Genomic DNA, 18,212 nt, shown 5'->3' on the forward strand with positions numbered 1-18,212 from the left:
TGAGAGGAAACCGAAGGGGTTAAAGGCAAATCCATGCCTCCTCCACTTGTTTAATTCCTCAGCAGCCTGATCCTATGTTGAGATGATTCAGGCCAGAGAGCGAGACTGCCACAGTCCCCAAGGGAGACCCCAGAGAAAAGACTCTTATTTCCTGCTCAGGAGGATTAAGTACAAGGCCATTGACAAATCACAATAAACATCTGGATGTGAGCACTCCAGTTATCAAGGCCTAATCCATAAAGTTACTCATTAATGAATTCAGCACATTCACACTGTTTTATATATAGGGTCAGCTGAGCTTTGGTAGTGTTAGAGGGAAGCAATCTACTGTATCCTGGTTTTGTTTCATTTAGAATAATTCTGCTGCCTTTAAAAAACCAAAAACACATTGCCATATTTCCTGACAGTAGACATATATATTTAAAAAAAGCACTCCTTAAATCCAGCCATGCTCCTGCATTTTATATGGCTTTCTAATTTTAAGTCCAAGTTCCTCTGGAAACTTTCCATCACACACTGATGGAAAAAAAACACTAAATAGTAATTAATTTCCTTTTCTGTACTTTATTTTGATTAAAATGAGAGTCCCTCTCATTTATCTCAGTGAGAAAGTAAGCACTGAGTAAATGATCTGATTAATTCAAAAGTAATTTGATCAGAACATCCATAATTTACATTGACTTCAACAGTAGGAAAGATGCTGAGCACTGCCAGATATCAAGCTTATTCATTTAAACAGTCTACTTGTGTTATGCTTTACATATGGTGAATGTAAACTACTCTGAGAACATCTAATGACCCACATGTTGTAAGGGGGACTTATGCACAACTGTGCCCTTAAAAGTCATCTGCTAAGCTTGAATAACACTCCAGTCTGCTCACAGAGAAAGCCAGGCTGTGTAGCTGAGTGCACTGTTTTTCACACAGCTGTGCCATCTTGCTTCCAGTGATATCTGCAGGCTTTGTCAGTGCTATTGGTGGATTCAGCATTTGGCCCAGAGGTTTTTATAAATCCAGCTGCGACAGGATATTTTCAATTCGCCCTCAAAGCTCTTTTGGATTCTGCCAGACAGCATGAATCATCCAAACTTGCAATTTATCATTTCCAGCCCTTTTGACTTAGAGTGCATTACTCTGATGTAACCTTTAACTCAGGGGACTTCATCTTAAAGCAGAAATCTCATTCTGTGCCCTTTTTCTCTTTTATTTCCAGAAGCACCTATCTCTAATCTCAGGTTTTTGCTCTTGTCTCAACAGGGTTCCCCACGTAGCCAGTACTGATTGTGATACCCAATTTAAAATAGAATAATGAAGACAAGACAAGAAGAATGAAGCAAGAGAGCAATCTGAAGGAACAAATAAATGTTCAAGACCTACCTGCAGAGCCACTCAGATATACCTGTGCAGTATTATGCTCACTGCTCGTGAAAATACTCTCACAACTGAATTTTGTTTTTATTAATGCTTTTGCAATGGCTGTACTCCATCCCAGTATTTGTTTTGGTACACAAAGCATGGTGTTTCTGGGCAAACTTGATCCCTCCTTATCACCCACCTGGAAACACTTCATTTTTATCCTACAGCCATTGAAGTCACACTGACAAAAAGCTCTCACAATTTAAAAAGTGCACTATCAGGCCACTCACTCAGGCTGTGAGGAAGAGAGACCGGAATGGATAGATGGAAGGTTGCACGTCTAGGATAAATAGTTTCAGTGACATGTGATTTAGGGGATCAAACACATACTGCAAGTTGACAGGAGGCAAATTCACACTTTTGTATTTTGTTACCAGCTATGTGGCCTGTGACAATCCAGAATACACTGCAGTGAGCTCTGTCATACAGACACAAATTAAATTGCATAGGCTGCTTAAAAAAAAGTGCAATTATGCTTTCAGAAATGTATGTATTTTAAAAAGGAGTAGGTCTGCAAAACCATTGCATAACCTCATCCAAATTTCCTTCTAATTTTTAAGCTGAGAACGCATCAAGCAAAATAAAAATATTTGATGCTCACTCTGGTATAAAATTATTAGTGAAGCCCTTGAAGTTATTAACTACAATCTGAAAAGGCTTATGTTGAGACCTCCTCATGATCCCCTCCCATATGGGAAAAAGAGCTAAATTCATTAGATTTCTTTGTAAGCACAGATAATCTATCCAGCTCCAGGAAGGTATGCTCTACCATGAAAGTCAGAGACCAAATGTACTGATGGTTTAAGCAGGATAGGGCCATAGGTGATGTATTAAATAGATAGGAGTAATGAAACAGCTTTACTTGCATTAAATCTTCAGTGCAGGAAAGGCCTCTGGGGAAACCCTCAACATCAATGTGCTGTGTTATATACACAGCAGGTTTGTTTTTTTTCCTGCCTTACCAAACAAAGGGAAGAAAAGAGGACTACCCAGAGGTTTATTTTTTTAAAGCTTTGACAAAAGCAGCATTGTGGTATGGAAAAGGACAATTGCTTTAGTAAGCAGTGTGAAGAAATATTCAGCTTAAAGAAAAGAACAGCTAGCACTGAGATTTAAAATAAGCCCTCCTTTGCTTTTCATACTCATCAGTGAAAATCAGCAGCAAGATTATTCAGATCAATGGATGACATTTATGATGTCTCATTGTGATAATGTAACCAAATTCTTTGTGTATGTATGTGAAAGGGAGGAAGGCAAGGAAAGGAAGAATAAGTTTTATCTCATACATGTGCATGCAGTAGCTAGAGGAAAGGTTTGGCATCTGAACACAGACCAGTGGTGAACAAGTTGCATTTATTTTGCATAGCCACTAAACTCCAGATTGGTTTACAGCATACAGTTTTTTTTTAATGTACATTCATTTGCTAGGTTCAGGCTAGCTTCTAAACCTCTGGACATTCCCAGAGGAGTTAAAAGTTCTTTACATTTGAGGTGAATTAAGTTTGACAATGGCAATGCACCCTGTTATAAATTCTAGTCCTTTCCTTCAAAAAATTTGTGTGAAAAAAAAGAAATCACTACTCCGTAACACCTGTTTTAATCAACAAAGCCAAATGCAATAAATAAATATCATTTTGTAGCTTAACAGCTGAATTAGGATTTTCAAAGCATCACCGCATCAAAACTTTTAGCATTACTTAGCTGTCTGCAGATAAATGTGCCAAATTCTAGTTGTAATCAATTTAAGAGAAAAAGGAGAAAAACAAGAGAAAATAAGTGATCTGCTAAAGTCAGTGGAGCTATGCAGCTTTGCACTAGACAATGAATTGACTTTTTATATTCTGTATTAATATTTGCACAATTAGCTAGTGGAGGCGGTTGCTTATTGTGGTGGTAAACTTTTTATCTTTGATGAGAAGCAAAACTTAAAAATACTAATGTTAACAACAATAACAAGTAGGAGAAAGAAGTTACAAATAGGGAACCTCACTGTTATTTCTATTAAAAATATGGCATCGATAAGGAACGATGTCAAGTAGTCTTCATGTGTTAAAAGTTCTTCACTGTTAAAAAAGCAATCAAAGGCAAATAAGCATTCTAGAAAATGGCACATGTTGATTCATACTGCATTAGTTTCTTACTTAGGATAAAAGTGCTAATAATGCCTTCTTCCTGGTGGACAATGCAATGTCCAATTTCCTTCATGCTTATGCCAATATAAAGTTAAACCATCAGGGCCATATAGCTGTGTATCACCTCAGTCCTAGCGGGAGGCTGCTTCACAGAAAAGGCTGGGATGCAATGTGCATCCTGCAGTCCCAGTGAGTTCCTGGCTGCTGCTGTCACCTGGACACTGCTTTCAAGACTGGAGGCACTTGACCCCACCTGACTTGCAACAGTAAGATGAGATAGTTGTATGAATGCAAAGAAACCAACCCTCTGTAGCCTAAGAAATGAGCCAAGGAGTTATGGTTGAATGCTAGACCTTGCAAATTAAGCTAACAGATGGAAGGGAAGAAGGAAATCTTCTTGTGCTAGTTTCACAAAGGCTGCTGTGCTGATGACTACTTAGGTTGGCTTTGCATCAGCTTAATTACGTGTTCTCCTCAACACCTTAATCCCTGAGTTTATGACATTCCTTTTTATTTCCTACCTTGAGATATCTGAAGGCACACACGAGCCTCACACACATTCCCCAAATGTATTTTCTTCATATAGTCAGGTCAGAAGCAGCAGAGAATGTGCAAGTTCATCAGACAGTGCTCACTCTCCTCTTTGGTTTTCTTTAAGTTAGCTTCTCCTGCTTGCCCCTAATGTAGGTCCGATAGTAGAAGTGTAGAAAGAGGGCAATGAGGCTGAGAATGTACAGGAAGACTGCAGTGTTGAAGCCATCAGGGAAGGGGCATTCTGTGAAGAGGTTGTAGGAAGAATGAGCAGCAATGGCTACAAACTGGCACTGCAAGAGGGGGGGAAAAAAAGAAGCAGCCAGATTAGAAATCCTTCATGAGATATACCCCCACCTGACCACTCAGTCCATCATAAAGAATATTGCACCATACTAGTAGTGACCTCGACTCAGAGTACCACTTGCTTGCCTCTCCTGACATCCCTGGAAAACTCATCTTTCAAGCCCATCAGTGTTTTCCCAACATGAAAGGCTGCCACATGTCCACCAAATGTTGAGGTTTGCCCACTGCTGCAAAGAACAGGTTTGCATTTAAGCCTCTCCCACCCAGGAGCAGACCACAGCCCTTGTGCTACTTCTCTGCCACAGGCCAGTAACTGAGGTCTTGGAATATGGAAACTAAAGGTGGAAGACTTCCTCTCTTCCCCAGTTGTAATCAGATTATTGTACCCATAACGATTTTGATTTGTATTTTAGCTTACAAAGAGGAACTGCAGATGCTATTTTTGTTATTTTAAACACTAATCCTTTTTTTTTTAATATCTATTTTCCTGAGTCACCTGTCTCAATACTCTGAAGCAATGAGTTTTACTTACTGAAAGTATGATAAATAAAACCTGATTTCCTGTGCTAGATTTTGCATTACAAATATCTTTTCATTTAATCCAATTCTTTCTTGCTCTGCTTTTGCCATTCAGGATAATTAAAGGATTCCTGTCCAGCCTTCACCTATTTTACATCTACCCAAGCTCACTCTTCTGTTCTCCAGTAACTGTATTTTTTGTTTGCATAACCTGTCTTTGTGTGGAATTAACTCTACCACATGCTTAACTGCAATCATTGTCTGAAACACTGCATTTATGCTGAACCTTTGAAAAACCACAGGGCTGTCAGGATTTGTCACATCCGCAGAGATAAGAGGAAGAAAATTCAAAGGAATTGTCTGCAAAGAAACTTGCCTCTGTTTGCATGCAGTTAGACATGCTCTTCCCTTTTGCAGAAACAAAATGAAGGCTGCACAAACACCTGCCCTACTGAGAATCCTGTTTCCCAGAGTTACCACCCACATGGCTCAAAATCAGCTGTGCTCTCAGACCTCTAAAGGGGAAAAGGCTGCCATATACAACAGAAAAGGGAGAAGCCTAAGTTTTTAATATTTCTCTCTTCTTCCCATTACAAAGGTGGGGGTTTATTAGTTGATAAGGTCACTAAAAGCCTTTTACTAGTTTTGTGGGAGTACTATTCAGAGTAGTTCACCAATTAGTTTTCCTTTTGTAGTGGTTCACGAGGACACCTAAGGACACAGTGATTTCTATAGGCAGCAAACAGCAAGGCATGAGCCAGGGAGAGGACAGAGATAGTCAGCAGAGACCATCACACCCCAGGTGCAGAAGTGCAGAAATAAAAAATGGAATTAATTACCAGCTGCAGGATGGTTAAGTAGCGCTTCCACCACAGGTAACGGTGCATTTGTGGTCCCAGGCTGGCCAGGGCATAATAACCATACATGAAGATGTGTACAAACGAGTTTAGCATCCCAATAAAGAAGGCTGAAGAGTAAAGAAGTCAGGATGAACAAGTAACACAAGCCATTAAAGACTAACTGTGATGAGCTCACAGCTACTGTGCTGCTCCTTTCAAAATACATCATATCAGCTCTGCGCCTGAACCTCCAATCCAGACTCTGCCTAAGAAGCAAATCATGTTTTGCATTCTTCTTTCAGCATATATCCATCCCATATCTACTTTTTAAATACTGAGAAAGATCTTCAAAGACAGAGGAGAGAACTCTTGATCTTCTGTGAGAAGCATTTCACAATGTTCTGGTGTAGAGGCTGTGTAGCTAACACGACTTTCCAAATAAAAAAATCTCCCAGCATCTTGTGTAGGGCCTACCTATAGTGGCTGGGGATACTGCTCTTTTGGTTCACAAAAAGAAGTCATCTGGATAAAGACCAGAATGGGAGTGAGGACCAGGCTGGACACAGAGCAGGAAATGGAGAGCCAGGACCTGGGTTGCTGTACCAGGTCCAGCCTGAATGGGGACTGAGAAAGTTCTGGTCTGGGTGAGATCTACACAGACCTTGAATAGTAGAGTATTTTTGTTTCTGTTTGGGCAAGGAATGACTGGCACATTCTCATTCTGGATGAAGCACTAAATATAGTAGTCTAAATAGCCCAAAGAGCTGAGCAGATGGTATCATCCAAAAAAATACATGTTATTCACACCTTTGGAAATAGGTGAGCTTCCTACCTGCCAGTCAGCCCATCTGCACTGTTTATGCTATCTTCACAGCACGAGAAAAACTGAATCACAAGGTGTCTGTGGATGCATACCTTGTCCTCCAGGCACATATTTGACCCCTGACCACCAGTTGAACAGCATAGTGCCATGATGGTACACATGCAGAAAAGTCACCTGTTCTTGTTTCTTCCGCAGAATAAAGAAAACCTGAAAGAAGCCAGACAAGGAAAAATCTTAAGTTGATGTGTTTAGACAAAAGATTTTACACCGGAAGTGATAAGAACAGTTAATTATGACTCCCAATCTCCCAAACCCATTTCCTATGCTGTGTATAAAAACTGGTGAAAATCAACACGTGCATCAGGTCTTGTATTATCTGGAATAGGGAAGAACTAGAGGGTAGAATTGCTTCCACAGAGCCCCAACTATTTTTTATCTTTGGATTCAGGTTGAAAGGTTGAAAGAAGTCCCAGTGTTGAAAGAGGACACATCTGAGTCTCTGACTGAGTTTCCATAAAATTTGCAGTTGTTCCGGTCTGGTCTTTTTCAGGACATAGGTTAGATATTTACTGGTACTAGAGAATGATCCACAGTAAAAGTGCTGTGTTGAATGCCCAAACCCCTCTGGAATTTGCATTAGTAAAGAGAATGATTTTGGCAGATGAATATGTGTCAGGTCACTGTATTTCAGTGCACGTCCACACATACTCGAAAAGTGAATCTGCTTTTCAGAGACTCAGGGTGGTCAAAAATCTGCTTTTTTTGTTGATGGAAACAGGGAGAAAATTGGTCAACACACTGGCAGTAGGCCTAGGAGGGCTGCACATGCTGATTCACTTTTCAGAAACTGTGTTGTCAACTTAGCCCTCAAAGAGCACTAGACCACGAAGCCTTAGGATACAGCTTACTTCTGCTGACCAGGTGGAGATAACCTTGTTAGGTCAGTCAACTATTTATAATGTAGGAGGAGACCTGAAGACATGATATAACATGGTACCCCCTTCATGTAAACTTGGGAGTTTCATATGGGACACAAACCTTTAACACACAACTTTGGGATAATTTCTGGCAGCAAATTCTGGCAGCAGAAATACCAGGACACATACTTGCACACAGGGGTTTCTTTACTGCCCAACTGATCACTGTTTCTGAACCAAATAGGCAATGGCAGAACCTGTCTGTCAGCCTTGGTCAACTGCTACCTAAGACTTTGGGGGACCCTCTGGCAATAGCCATGGTTAGAGCTTCAACCTTAGCACTGTGGTTAGGAGGGAATGCCCACCCAGAGGGAGGGTGCTGGGGAGTGCTTAAGTGTATCCACTGAGATGGAGACAGGCAAACTAGACAGCAGTTCTTTTCTTCTGGAAAGGAGCTTTTGAGGAAGCCTGACAGCATGATATCCAAGGGTAATTCTGGACTGTTGTTGCAAGCTGAACACTGTCAAAAACCAGCTGAGCCCTTTTCTTTACCAGTACCCACCTTATCAACACAAACAGCATGCCTGAAAACACCGTTTACTAGAAAGCATCAACCAAATCAATACAGGATCAAGCGAGGACATCAGCTTTTGGCACCCTGCCCCTTTCTGACAAGGGAGTGATTTATCCACAGCACCGGTCCGGCTGCGGAGCCGAGCCGAGCCCTCCTTACCGTGTCAAGCAGCTCGATGACTTTGGAGAAGAAGAACCACCAACACACTCTTGCCATCTGCTGGGCAGCACAAGGAAACACTGTTAGACCTCAAAACCTCAAAGCAAACTCATTCCTCAGCCTCACTGCCTGGGATTGAAAGCTCAGCACTGCCCACCCGGGACCCACAGCAACGGGATAAAAATAAGGGGCTGTTTCATGGCTGTTGCTTTGTCAGGGTGGGAGCATAGGAAGAAGTGTTGACCTTGGTGAAGGCAAAGCATTTGGGGTTGTTTTGGTTGGTCAGACAATTGGTTCACTAAGTTGCTTCCTTTGACAAGGCGAGGGTGAGCTGCTCAGAAAGTGTTTCTAGCCCAGTAGCAAGTATCTTAAAAACTGAGAAGATAATATCCATGCTTGCATCTGTTCAGAGCCTGGGTGTATATGGAAGAAAAGCATAATGGCTCTGAATTCAAACAGAAAAAGCTCATGCAGCATTTTGGCAAGCTGAAGTTGGACTCAACTTCCCCTTGGTGATGACCAGACAGTTTTAGCTAAATTCCTCTGCTAAAAAAATAAAAAGTTAAGATCTATGTCATGCAAAGTTGAGAAGAAAAATATGTTTTCTTGTTTATAGTTACTACCCAGATTCCTCATATAATAATGTAGAGAGTCAAGTAAATTTCAGAAGTAATTTGCAATCTGTGTAAGACACCTATCTTCAGATGGTAGGATCATCCTCTCCAGTGATCAACAAGGGAACTTAGATGGCTATGCTGACTGAGATGATTAATTTATTGAGAACTAAAGCAAACTGCAACTGTTGAAGCAGACAATTAATCAAAATAGATTTACAAGCAACAAACTGGAGTAAAAGCCTTCTTAAGCATGCAGATTGCTATTTATCAGCAAAAAATTTGCATATCCATGGGAGGAACAGGGACTTAGGCAAGCTTTGTATAGTACTGTACCCTTATTGCTAGTTCACTTTGGCTGTAATCCACTGGCTGACACAGGTAGCTGTAGTCATCCAAGACTGAAGTAACCAGAAACTGAAAAAAAAGAAATAATGATCCATTTTCTGTTCAATTCCATATGTTAAAAAAAAGATGTGCATACTAATGCTGAGGTAATAGGGTCTCAATCTAGTAATTTACACTGCTAAGCAAATAGTAAAAACCTAAACCAAAGTACTTCATATCCTTGTTGAAGTCTGAAAATGTGGTTTGACCATAACTGTAACTCTTTATCTAATCACTGGATTGCTCAAAAAAACTTCAGCAGGACTAGTGAATATCAGGCTTCAGAATCTTTCTGAAAGTAAACCGTTTTCCTTTGCAAAGATCTCATACTGTTTTGTTTTGGCTGGTTCCATTTATCTATTAATTGGAAAGCCAAAAGCTGAACTACATAACCTGTATAACTGAAAAACTAAGCACAGACAAGCAACTTTCATACCTGTCTTCAGATCGAGTAGTACTTGCCCCCCCAAAAAAATGCACTCTGCTTTGACTAGATGTAACAATTGTGTTATAAATGGCAAGGGCAAATCTCTTGACATAAAAATGCTTTTCAAACCTATTCAGACATACTCCCTTGGCAAAGAGTTTTTAGTGGCCTACCTAGAAAAGGGAAAGGTGTGTAGAAAGGCTTACGCATTGAGAACATGCAGAAAACAATGTCATCCATACTGTAATGTGCTTGGGACTCTTGGAAAGGATCACATAAGTCTGGAAAAGCAGTTCTCATTCTCAGTGAAGGGTCCCTCATCATCCAGACCTGAGACAAAATGAGGAGGTTCCATGTCCTCTGCATATTCTGTGTTCTACTGCAGAGAACTCAGCTTTCAATTTGTTCATTCAGGAACCTTTCAATATTATTTTTATGAATGAGAGGAAGAGCTACTGAGGTATGGTTTGGAAATAATGCTTTCAGCAAGGCAATGCTACTCCTCTTGGGGCAAAACATAGACATGTCCAGGTTGGCTCCAGCTGTCTTCATAACAAAAGCTGTTGAAATGGCTCTGGCTTTCTATCAATTCCTGAATGCTTACCTAGGAGCCAATCCTCTCTCCTTACCTCATAGAACATGTAGCTTGATAAGGTCATCATGGAGAGATTGTAGGTGAGCAGCAGCCCTCGAAGCTCCAGTGGTTTCCTCTTCCTCATGTAGGAGGGTCCCAGTGCCACCACGAAGAGGTAGAAGGCAAAGAGAAGTGTGACTGGAAGTGGAGAGTGCACCAAGGGCCACGAGTCTGTCCTTGGATCTGAAAAGCAAAACCAGCAGCCAAAGCTGGCACATCTTTAATGACTGTCACATATTTAATGACTTCCCTTTGGCATGCTCTCTGGGGTGTGTTCTCTGGCAAAAAGAGAACTGGTGTCCCATGTGCCTATCAGCAGTCATTGTCACACCCTGCAGCTCCATGTGCCAGGCTGCTAAAAGGCTTTAATACAAGGTTCAAGTTGGGTCTGTAGTACCTAGAATACTACTCTGGTGCTGAGCACCATTCTTCTGCAGCACAGCAGTGACCAGACCTTTCCTGTCACCAGCTGGACTCCTCACCACAGGCTGCAAGACTGCCCAAAACACACACAGGTGAAGGAAGGAGTTCAAGACACAGGCAGGGATGCACAGAGCAAACAAAGCAGTTCCTGAATCTTCAAGAGTGTGAATCTTTGCAGCTAAATAATGACAAGTTTTCAGTCACTAGTTCTATTTCCTTCTTGCACCACAATTCTCAGAACAACAGGAATTCTCCACCCCTTCATTTTTGTTTATAGGGCAGACTCCATGAAAAGCATGGCATTTCACATGCTTTTCACATCAAGGACAAAACACTTCTCCCTAATAAAACTGCTCTTCAGTCCTACACCAAAGGAAAGCTTAGCATTATCTTCCATACCTCATCCCTGACCTACAGAAATACAGAAATTCTCTTTGCAGAAACATCCCAGTTCCCACTCATGCTTTCCTGTTCCCAATGTGGTCATTGCTCTGCTGAACTCCCTCAGCATCTCTCTTTTCTTCCTGACATGCCAGTCCCAAGCTCAGACCCCTCTCACCACAGCAGCTCTGGGATCCTTGCAGAAATCCTCCACTGGATTTTAGTCCTTGGCTCTATGGTAAATCCACAGGCCTCAAGGCCTTTTTTTTTTTTTTTTTTTTTTTTTTTTAAACCCTATCACTGTCTACATGAGTCTGTTAATCCCCACCCATTTTAAACAGCAAAATTCCTTACTGTTTCTGTTACGGGCTGTGTCAAGAGCTCTTTGATATTTCACTTCTGGATTTAACACTCCATCAGAAGTCCTGAAACTGAATTAAAACTCCCTTCTGCAATTCAAGTCCTGAAACATTTACAGCCTGAGCACTATGCCTCATGTCCTTCTTTCATAGCCACCATGTGGGCCCACCATTCTACCTTCATGCCAATTTGTGGCTGCTTCTTGCACCTGGGGATCCAACTGAGCCCTGTGGGACCAAATGTGACCTGCAGAACCTCTGGCTGTTGAAGATCTGAAGTCTCCTAACTGCAAAATGTCAAATCTCAAACATGAAGCAGAGATTTCTGTCAATATTTTATTTGGTAATAGGTTCATAAGGAATCACAAGGAATTTAAACCTCAAATTACGAACTCTTGGGTCTACTAAGTTTTCCCATGACACATAAATATGTATTTTTAAAAATTCACTTTCTTTAATATTCCAGATGTAACAGGCTATCCTGAGCACATTTTGCTCATCATTCAGTCAGAGCCCACTGTACGTTGAATAGAAAGCTGCTGAGATTTCCCTGCTATGGCCAGGGGAACCCTCCTATCCCTCCAATCCTTACTGTGATGCAGCTGAAGTGTCCCTGAGATATATTTCAAGACTTAGAAGAAATTCATGATCACAAAGAAGGGTAAGTAAAAATCTGTGGGCTTATATGAGGATCATGTTCCTTCTAGGCTTAAAGATCACGCAATTAATGTGGAAATTCCTATTTAAGAAAGCATCGTCACCTACCTCCACTTTCAATGATCCAGTTGTAGAATTCCTGAGTTTTCTGCCAACTTGAAGCCATCACAAGTTCTGGAAAGAAATTAAAATTAGCATCCTCCAGTTTCAGTTACTCCATTTATCCTAGTCTTAACTGAGACTTGAAAAAGGAAGCTCCTTAGACAAAGGCTCAGGACTACAGCTAATGAAAAGAAAATAGTTTGCTCTATTTTTTGAATTTTGAATGATGATTTGAGTCATGCTTTAAAATGGGAGCTATTTAACATCTATTTTCAGATTTTGACGTTTTATTTAAGTTTCACCTCTAGAAATACTGTAGGCTGCTGCATGTGAAATACCAGAGCCAGGAGCAATGTGGACCATGTTGGGAAATCAATCACAGGCTATTTTTAATAAAGCAGTGTAGGCATGACATCCACACAAGGACCCACACCAGGTGACATAATTGCAGTTTTCTGCCTGCCCTCTTGGAGATGCAGAATGCCAGGAGGCAGTTTGGCTTTTGTTCAGTATTGCTGCAACTCCAGAGATGTTAACTGTGCTATGTTGGTCATTTGGTTTTCTGAGGCCCTGATTATACATTAGGTTTGTTTTGCTTTATCTTGTATATATTCTACACAATAGGATATTGAATTAGACTACTCATATATTATATGATGCTTCTCCTCTTCCCTTCTTTCCTTTAGCACGGAGACCTTTTCAATGGTACTTGGAAATTCACCTAAGAAAATAAAAAGAAGTTTACTGCAATTACTTTCAACAGCTTGTGTTATCTGCCCTAGTTCCCTCCCTTAGCAAATACACAGGAGTAGTTTCCTCCCAGTTTCATCCCCTCCTGGTATTGAGTAAAGCACATTTACTCCTTCAGCTTAAGACTGCTGAGGTTAAGAGTATTCCTGCCTCCTTTAGACCTGTTTCCTATTCTGCTTTGCCTACTGGGTCCTTGCAGCACAGTATCTTGTGCATTTCATGGCAGGGGAACCTGTAGCCTAATGTAGGTCCATTTATAAGTGGTATAAATGTGTTTCAAGGAGTCCTATGAATATAAACAGTTTCTTCATTCCCAGACGACAAATGCATGCAGTGTGTCTGGCACTGTATATCAACTGTATTTTTGACTTTGCACATCTGGATAAAACCTGTTAAAATTAACAAGGCTTTCCTATATCCCAACTGTATGCAGATTTAACTCTGGTAAAACCTAACAAGCAACAAAACTTTCTATACCTACACTTCCCTGTCTGCAGACCTCAGCCTGACATTCAACAGCAGACACAGCCCCGTGTCAGTGACAGAAGCCCCTTTTGCAGTCAGTCACTGCAGTCAGACCCCTTTTTGGTGTGTTCCCCTGACACATACCCCGAGACCCTCAGCACAATCACAGCCCCATATCCATCCTGACACACACACACGCCCTTGTAATCCAGGCAGAATCTGCCAGCAGAGAGAGATTAGTCAGTGATTATCAGCTGGCTCAGAGTCAATCCAGCAGGGATTTCATTCGGTTACAAACCCTCGGACAACACAACCCGCATTCCAGCTCACTTCACTCCACTTCCTTTGCTTCCCTTCAACCCTCAGCTTGAAACGAAGGGGAGCAAGCACAAACTTACCCCAGCCGGCTCCGTGCCTCCTTTCCTTTGGGGGTCTCCTCAGTATTCACTGCTCCTCTCACTCCGGGTGCATGTGGCAGGCAGCGAAAGGAGAAGCCTGCAGAGCATTAAGCAGTCTCCGTGCTCAGCTTTTTTCTCCGCCAGTGAAGTGAGAGCATCGCCTGCCAGGTCTCCACGCAGACGCGGGGGATTTTCACGCCTCTTAAGCGCCTTAAGCGCAGCGCAGGGTCTCCCGGCGGTACCCACCCTAAAGCCCCTCCCCGAGCTGCTGCTCACACCGCGCTGTTTGGCTTCGAACTTCGCCGGATCGGAGGTTACATCACATACTCCTCCTCCCCCCTCCCTCTCCGGCCTCTCCCCACATGATTTATCAGATTAGGGGGCTGGAGAGAGGAAAAAAGCGAACACGGAAGAGGAATGGGATTCTACAGGAGTGAACCACTGACCTTTAGTGTCATGCTTGAGAGCCTGGCCAAATCTTCATGTGGGAAGCTGGCCAGATTTCTTCTGTCGGTTTCCTCAGGACAAGTCACAACAGCTTTTCAAACAGTAAAAGATGAGGAAGCATGCTTGGACAAGACCCAGGAAAAGAGTCTGTTTGGAGGACTCCTTCAGCCCATTACAAAAGGCTGTCAGTGAGTCTGCTGTGAGATCAGAATAAATCCAAACCCACAAATGAGGGAGCGGGGAGTGATGGGAACAGCCACCCACTCAGCCAGGGAAGGCAGAAAAGCTCAGCTGGAGTCACCCCCTCACAGCCAGTCTCTGTCCCTCAGGGAGTCATATTTACTGGTTTTGAAGATCCATGAGAAGTTGGTGAGAAGCTGGACAGTGATACTGTTTCCCCCTCTGCCATCTCCAACAACTCTATCAAGGGAAAATGCCTACTGGGCAGTGGCTCAGCTCAGTAATTGCATTGCATATGATGCAGTCCCATGTGGGGGTACCAGTGCAGAACCAGTACCCTGTCCTTTTCCCACCAAGAAACAACACAAAGCCAAGTGGCAGGTGCTGCTTGGTCACCTGAGAGGTACCCACACCTGGGGTGCAGATATGCCCTGTTACTTTCTTTCCCAGTGGGTGAAGCTTATGAGCAGAACTCTGAAAAAAAGAGAATAGCATCACACCTTGTACCATGGTGTTTGTCACTAGATACATCACAAGCACTTCTGAAGGGCAAAACACCAAAGATTAGCTTTTAAAAACAGGATAATTAGACCTACTATGTGGTGATAGTTTTTAATTGAAACACATCATATGTTGATGCTTCTGGACAATTACTGTGCTTTCTGTGGAAACTACAGATGAAATTGACTTTCAGAAAAGGTGATTTAGGTTGTGGACTTTGCATTTTGAAGGTGGGGGTTCAGAAGGACAACCCAGTTTAGAAGAAGGTTTGACTGAACTTCAGTATCAAATTGGGGTTTATTTTTTGTTGATCCAGGTTGTTGTTGGTTCAGGTTCAGGAAGACAATGATAGTGACCTCTACATACCATTTTTGTAGTGCTTCTTATTAAGGCCCTTTCTAGAAGCTGTTAATTGCTCATAACCAAGGAGTTTCATTTCTAAAATTTTGATGCTGAAGTCCTTTAAAAGGTTTGATAATTTATCTGTGTGATTCAATGGAGGTAATAAGTCAGACCAGTGCTTTTTATCTGTGTATTATGTGTAGATGGGATTGTATTTTATAACTTATATCTGGTAACTTTAAGTAAAGCTTGTTGAGCTAATTATAGTGATATGTAAGACTTAAATTGAACACACAAACTTTTCCTTCAAACATTTTTTCTCCTGGTGGAAAAAAAATCAGCTGAAGGGAATTTTCACAAACATTTCATTTAGGGCAAAGTGTTATATTGTTAATGTAAACGGAATTAAAATTTAAAAAACCCATGAAGTATATTTCATTTTTTAAAACCTGCCCTGTTCCTGAAGTATGCCTAGTGGTACAGTTGCAGATGTGCACTAGCACAGCTTGCAGATGGAGAGAAGACATCACTAACATTGTACTTTCACATTCCAAGAATGGATGTCCTTTGATGGATGTCAGTACCATTGTAAGGGCATCTCTGAGGGGAATACACATGAAAGCTACTGAGGCTTTCAGTTTCAGAAAACAAAACAAAACAAAAAATCAACAAAAAACCACATAGCTTCTTCACTGACATAGTACTAGGGGAGATCTGAATGCTAAAATGAATTGGATTTTTCATTCAGTAATTTGTCAAGAAAAAAGAGTATTGCTGGAACATAGACTACATCCATTGTAATAAGCCTCTAAGTTACATACAATATGTGACAACTCAGGTCAATCAGAGATTTAAGAGAATAAATATTCTAACTATTTTCAAAGCTGGATATCTCCTGCAGGTAGTATGGCTGCTTGCTTCAAAATAAGTGTTAAGTACAAATACCAACAGTAAAATAATTCTGAGCTCTTCCAGTCGATGTAGTTTTTGTTATTTGGTCCTCTAATCGCACAAATGAAAAAAACAGACCTGACTCAATACTTGAGAAAGACAAGGAGCAGCAATCCAGTTTCACCTGGGTATTTAGGCTTCTGACAGATGCATTCAACCCCATAACCCACCTAAGTTTGATGCAGGCTCTGGAGGAGGTCAAGGTCTGAGCCATAGGTGAACCAAATACTCCTCTAGTTTCAGTCGGTTCTATGAAAGCTCCCAAGTCATCGATGCACGTGAACTTGGAACTCATGAAGAGCAGGTGGCTTGGTTCTCTTATCAAGCAACAAAGAAAGTTGTGGATACAAGGCATACCATGCATACCTTTCCCACAGCATGTAATATGACTATGAGCCAACCCCTTAGTTACATAAATATCACAGCTGAAGTGAATTTTCTTTGAGCAATCTCATCTGGGCAGAGTGGCTGCTGGGACACCTCACAAGCTTCTCAAGGCAGAGAAACCTCTTGCAAATGGAAGTTCTTAGTTCTGCATTAGTACAAACAAAATATTACAATCCATGGAGCTATTATATAATGATTATTTTAAAGGTTACATAGATATTTTCATTAGCAATAAACCATTGACCAAATCTGAGACTAAGGTTGGACATAGCCACATGTTAGTTCCATCAGAAGTTTAGAAAGCAATGGGGTCCACTCTGAACCTCATAACTCAATAGGAGGAGCTTCCTTAACCTTTTGCACCTCTCTGTGAATCATTCTAACTCGATTATAACTCAATTTTCTTTTGTATCTTTCTTCCATGCAATAATTAATAAGGTGAATCTTGCCATCCAACCTATTGGACCTTGATAAACCACTGTTAAATTTTGTTAAATTCTACCAAATATATTGAACTCTGCCAAATTATCATTTTTACCTCAATAAACCATATTGTTGCTTCTCTCTTTTGAGTGAGGTGCATTCCAGTCATTTGCAAGAAGGCTACGTGAGGCTCTCAACACCACAGCAGAGGCTTCTCAGATCTGACAGCCCTGTGTGCTTTGCTTTTCCTATCTATACACTTCACACAAAGGAGAAGTACTGTGGTACACATCTCAAGCCCAAAACCCTATGGTTCCTAAATTAATCTCTTGTAGCAATGCCCTTTGCAACTGTGAGCAATTCAACTAATTTTCTTGCAAAATCAGATCAAAATTACCTATCTAAAAAGTTTATTTTGATTTGTATTAAATTGCTAGAAAACAACTGCTTTTTGCTGTTAATGAAGCTGTTACATCAAATTTAAGACTTTTTTTTTTTGTTGTTTTTTTTTTTCTTTCCTGATCTCTAAACTATTAGTATATTATTATTTCAGTTATCTGCTGAATCCAAGCCAGCTTCTACAGGGCAGGGAGGCCTCACATCCAATATTCTGTTTATGTTCATTTCCCCAGTACTGAAAGGTATAAGCCATGCTTATAAAATGCTCAAAAGTAACAACAAATCTAGCTGAAAAAAAATGACAAAGTTTACCAATCAAGCATGCTGGCTTTCTTTCTCACCTCATAAACTGGAGGGATGCATGGGATGATAGTGAAAAGAATGGAAGGCAAGATTTCTTCTGCAGTGGCAGACACGTTCAAATGATACCACCAGAAGTCAACAAAACACCAAATAATAGCAGCAGGAATTTCAGGCTGGGTTGAAGAATATCTAACTACTAAAGGCACCAAAACCTTAACTTCCAGCACATATTTAAAGCTCTGAAGTGGTGAGATACCTTGCAAACCTTGCATCTACCTGACCCTTGGAAAACCTGAATGGCATCAAATTCCCTTCATATGCAAATTAACTGAACCAAATCTCTCCAGTGCTTTGTGCATGTGGATAATCATATGCAGTGCTTTATATGCCAATATTTAAAATTACTTCTAACTGAGCCAAAATGAAGCCAAAGGAAGATGTGCACCACTAGTCTGCAGCACACATC

General features: G+C 41.1%; 1 protein-coding gene across 3 annotated transcripts in view; it reads right to left on the bottom strand.

The window, feature by feature from the left end:
* Positions 1–16,102, bottom strand: part of LOC139791314 (very long chain fatty acid elongase 4-like) — a 434,972-nt gene extending 418,870 nt beyond the window's left edge. The window contains exons 1-9 of one of the 3 annotated variants that reach the window (XM_071733401.1): positions 14,260–16,102; positions 13,814–13,910; positions 12,207–12,272; positions 10,274–10,461; positions 9,167–9,247; positions 8,217–8,276; positions 6,659–6,773; positions 5,744–5,871; positions 3,402–4,372 (exon numbers count right to left, since the gene is read on the bottom strand). In XM_071733401.1, the coding sequence (XP_071589502.1) occupies positions 4,202–4,372; positions 5,744–5,871; positions 6,659–6,773; positions 8,217–8,276; positions 9,167–9,247; positions 10,274–10,461; positions 12,207–12,264 (801 nt within the window). In that variant the 5' untranslated portion in view covers positions 12,265–12,272; positions 13,814–13,910; positions 14,260–16,102 and the 3' untranslated portion in view covers positions 3,402–4,201. Of the gene's footprint in view, positions 1–3,401; positions 4,373–5,743; positions 5,872–6,658; positions 6,774–8,216; positions 8,277–9,166; positions 9,248–10,273; positions 10,462–12,206; positions 12,273–13,813; positions 14,133–14,259 lie in introns of those variants that run through there. The other 2 variants (XM_071733403.1, XM_071733402.1) reach the window with 2 other exon arrangements.
* Positions 16,103–18,212: the final 2,110 nt, after the last annotated feature.

Source organism: Heliangelus exortis, chromosome 1 (genome assembly GCF_036169615.1).
Source record: "Heliangelus exortis chromosome 1, bHelExo1.hap1, whole genome shotgun sequence".
Taxonomy (NCBI): Eukaryota; Metazoa; Chordata; class Aves; order Apodiformes; family Trochilidae; genus Heliangelus; species Heliangelus exortis.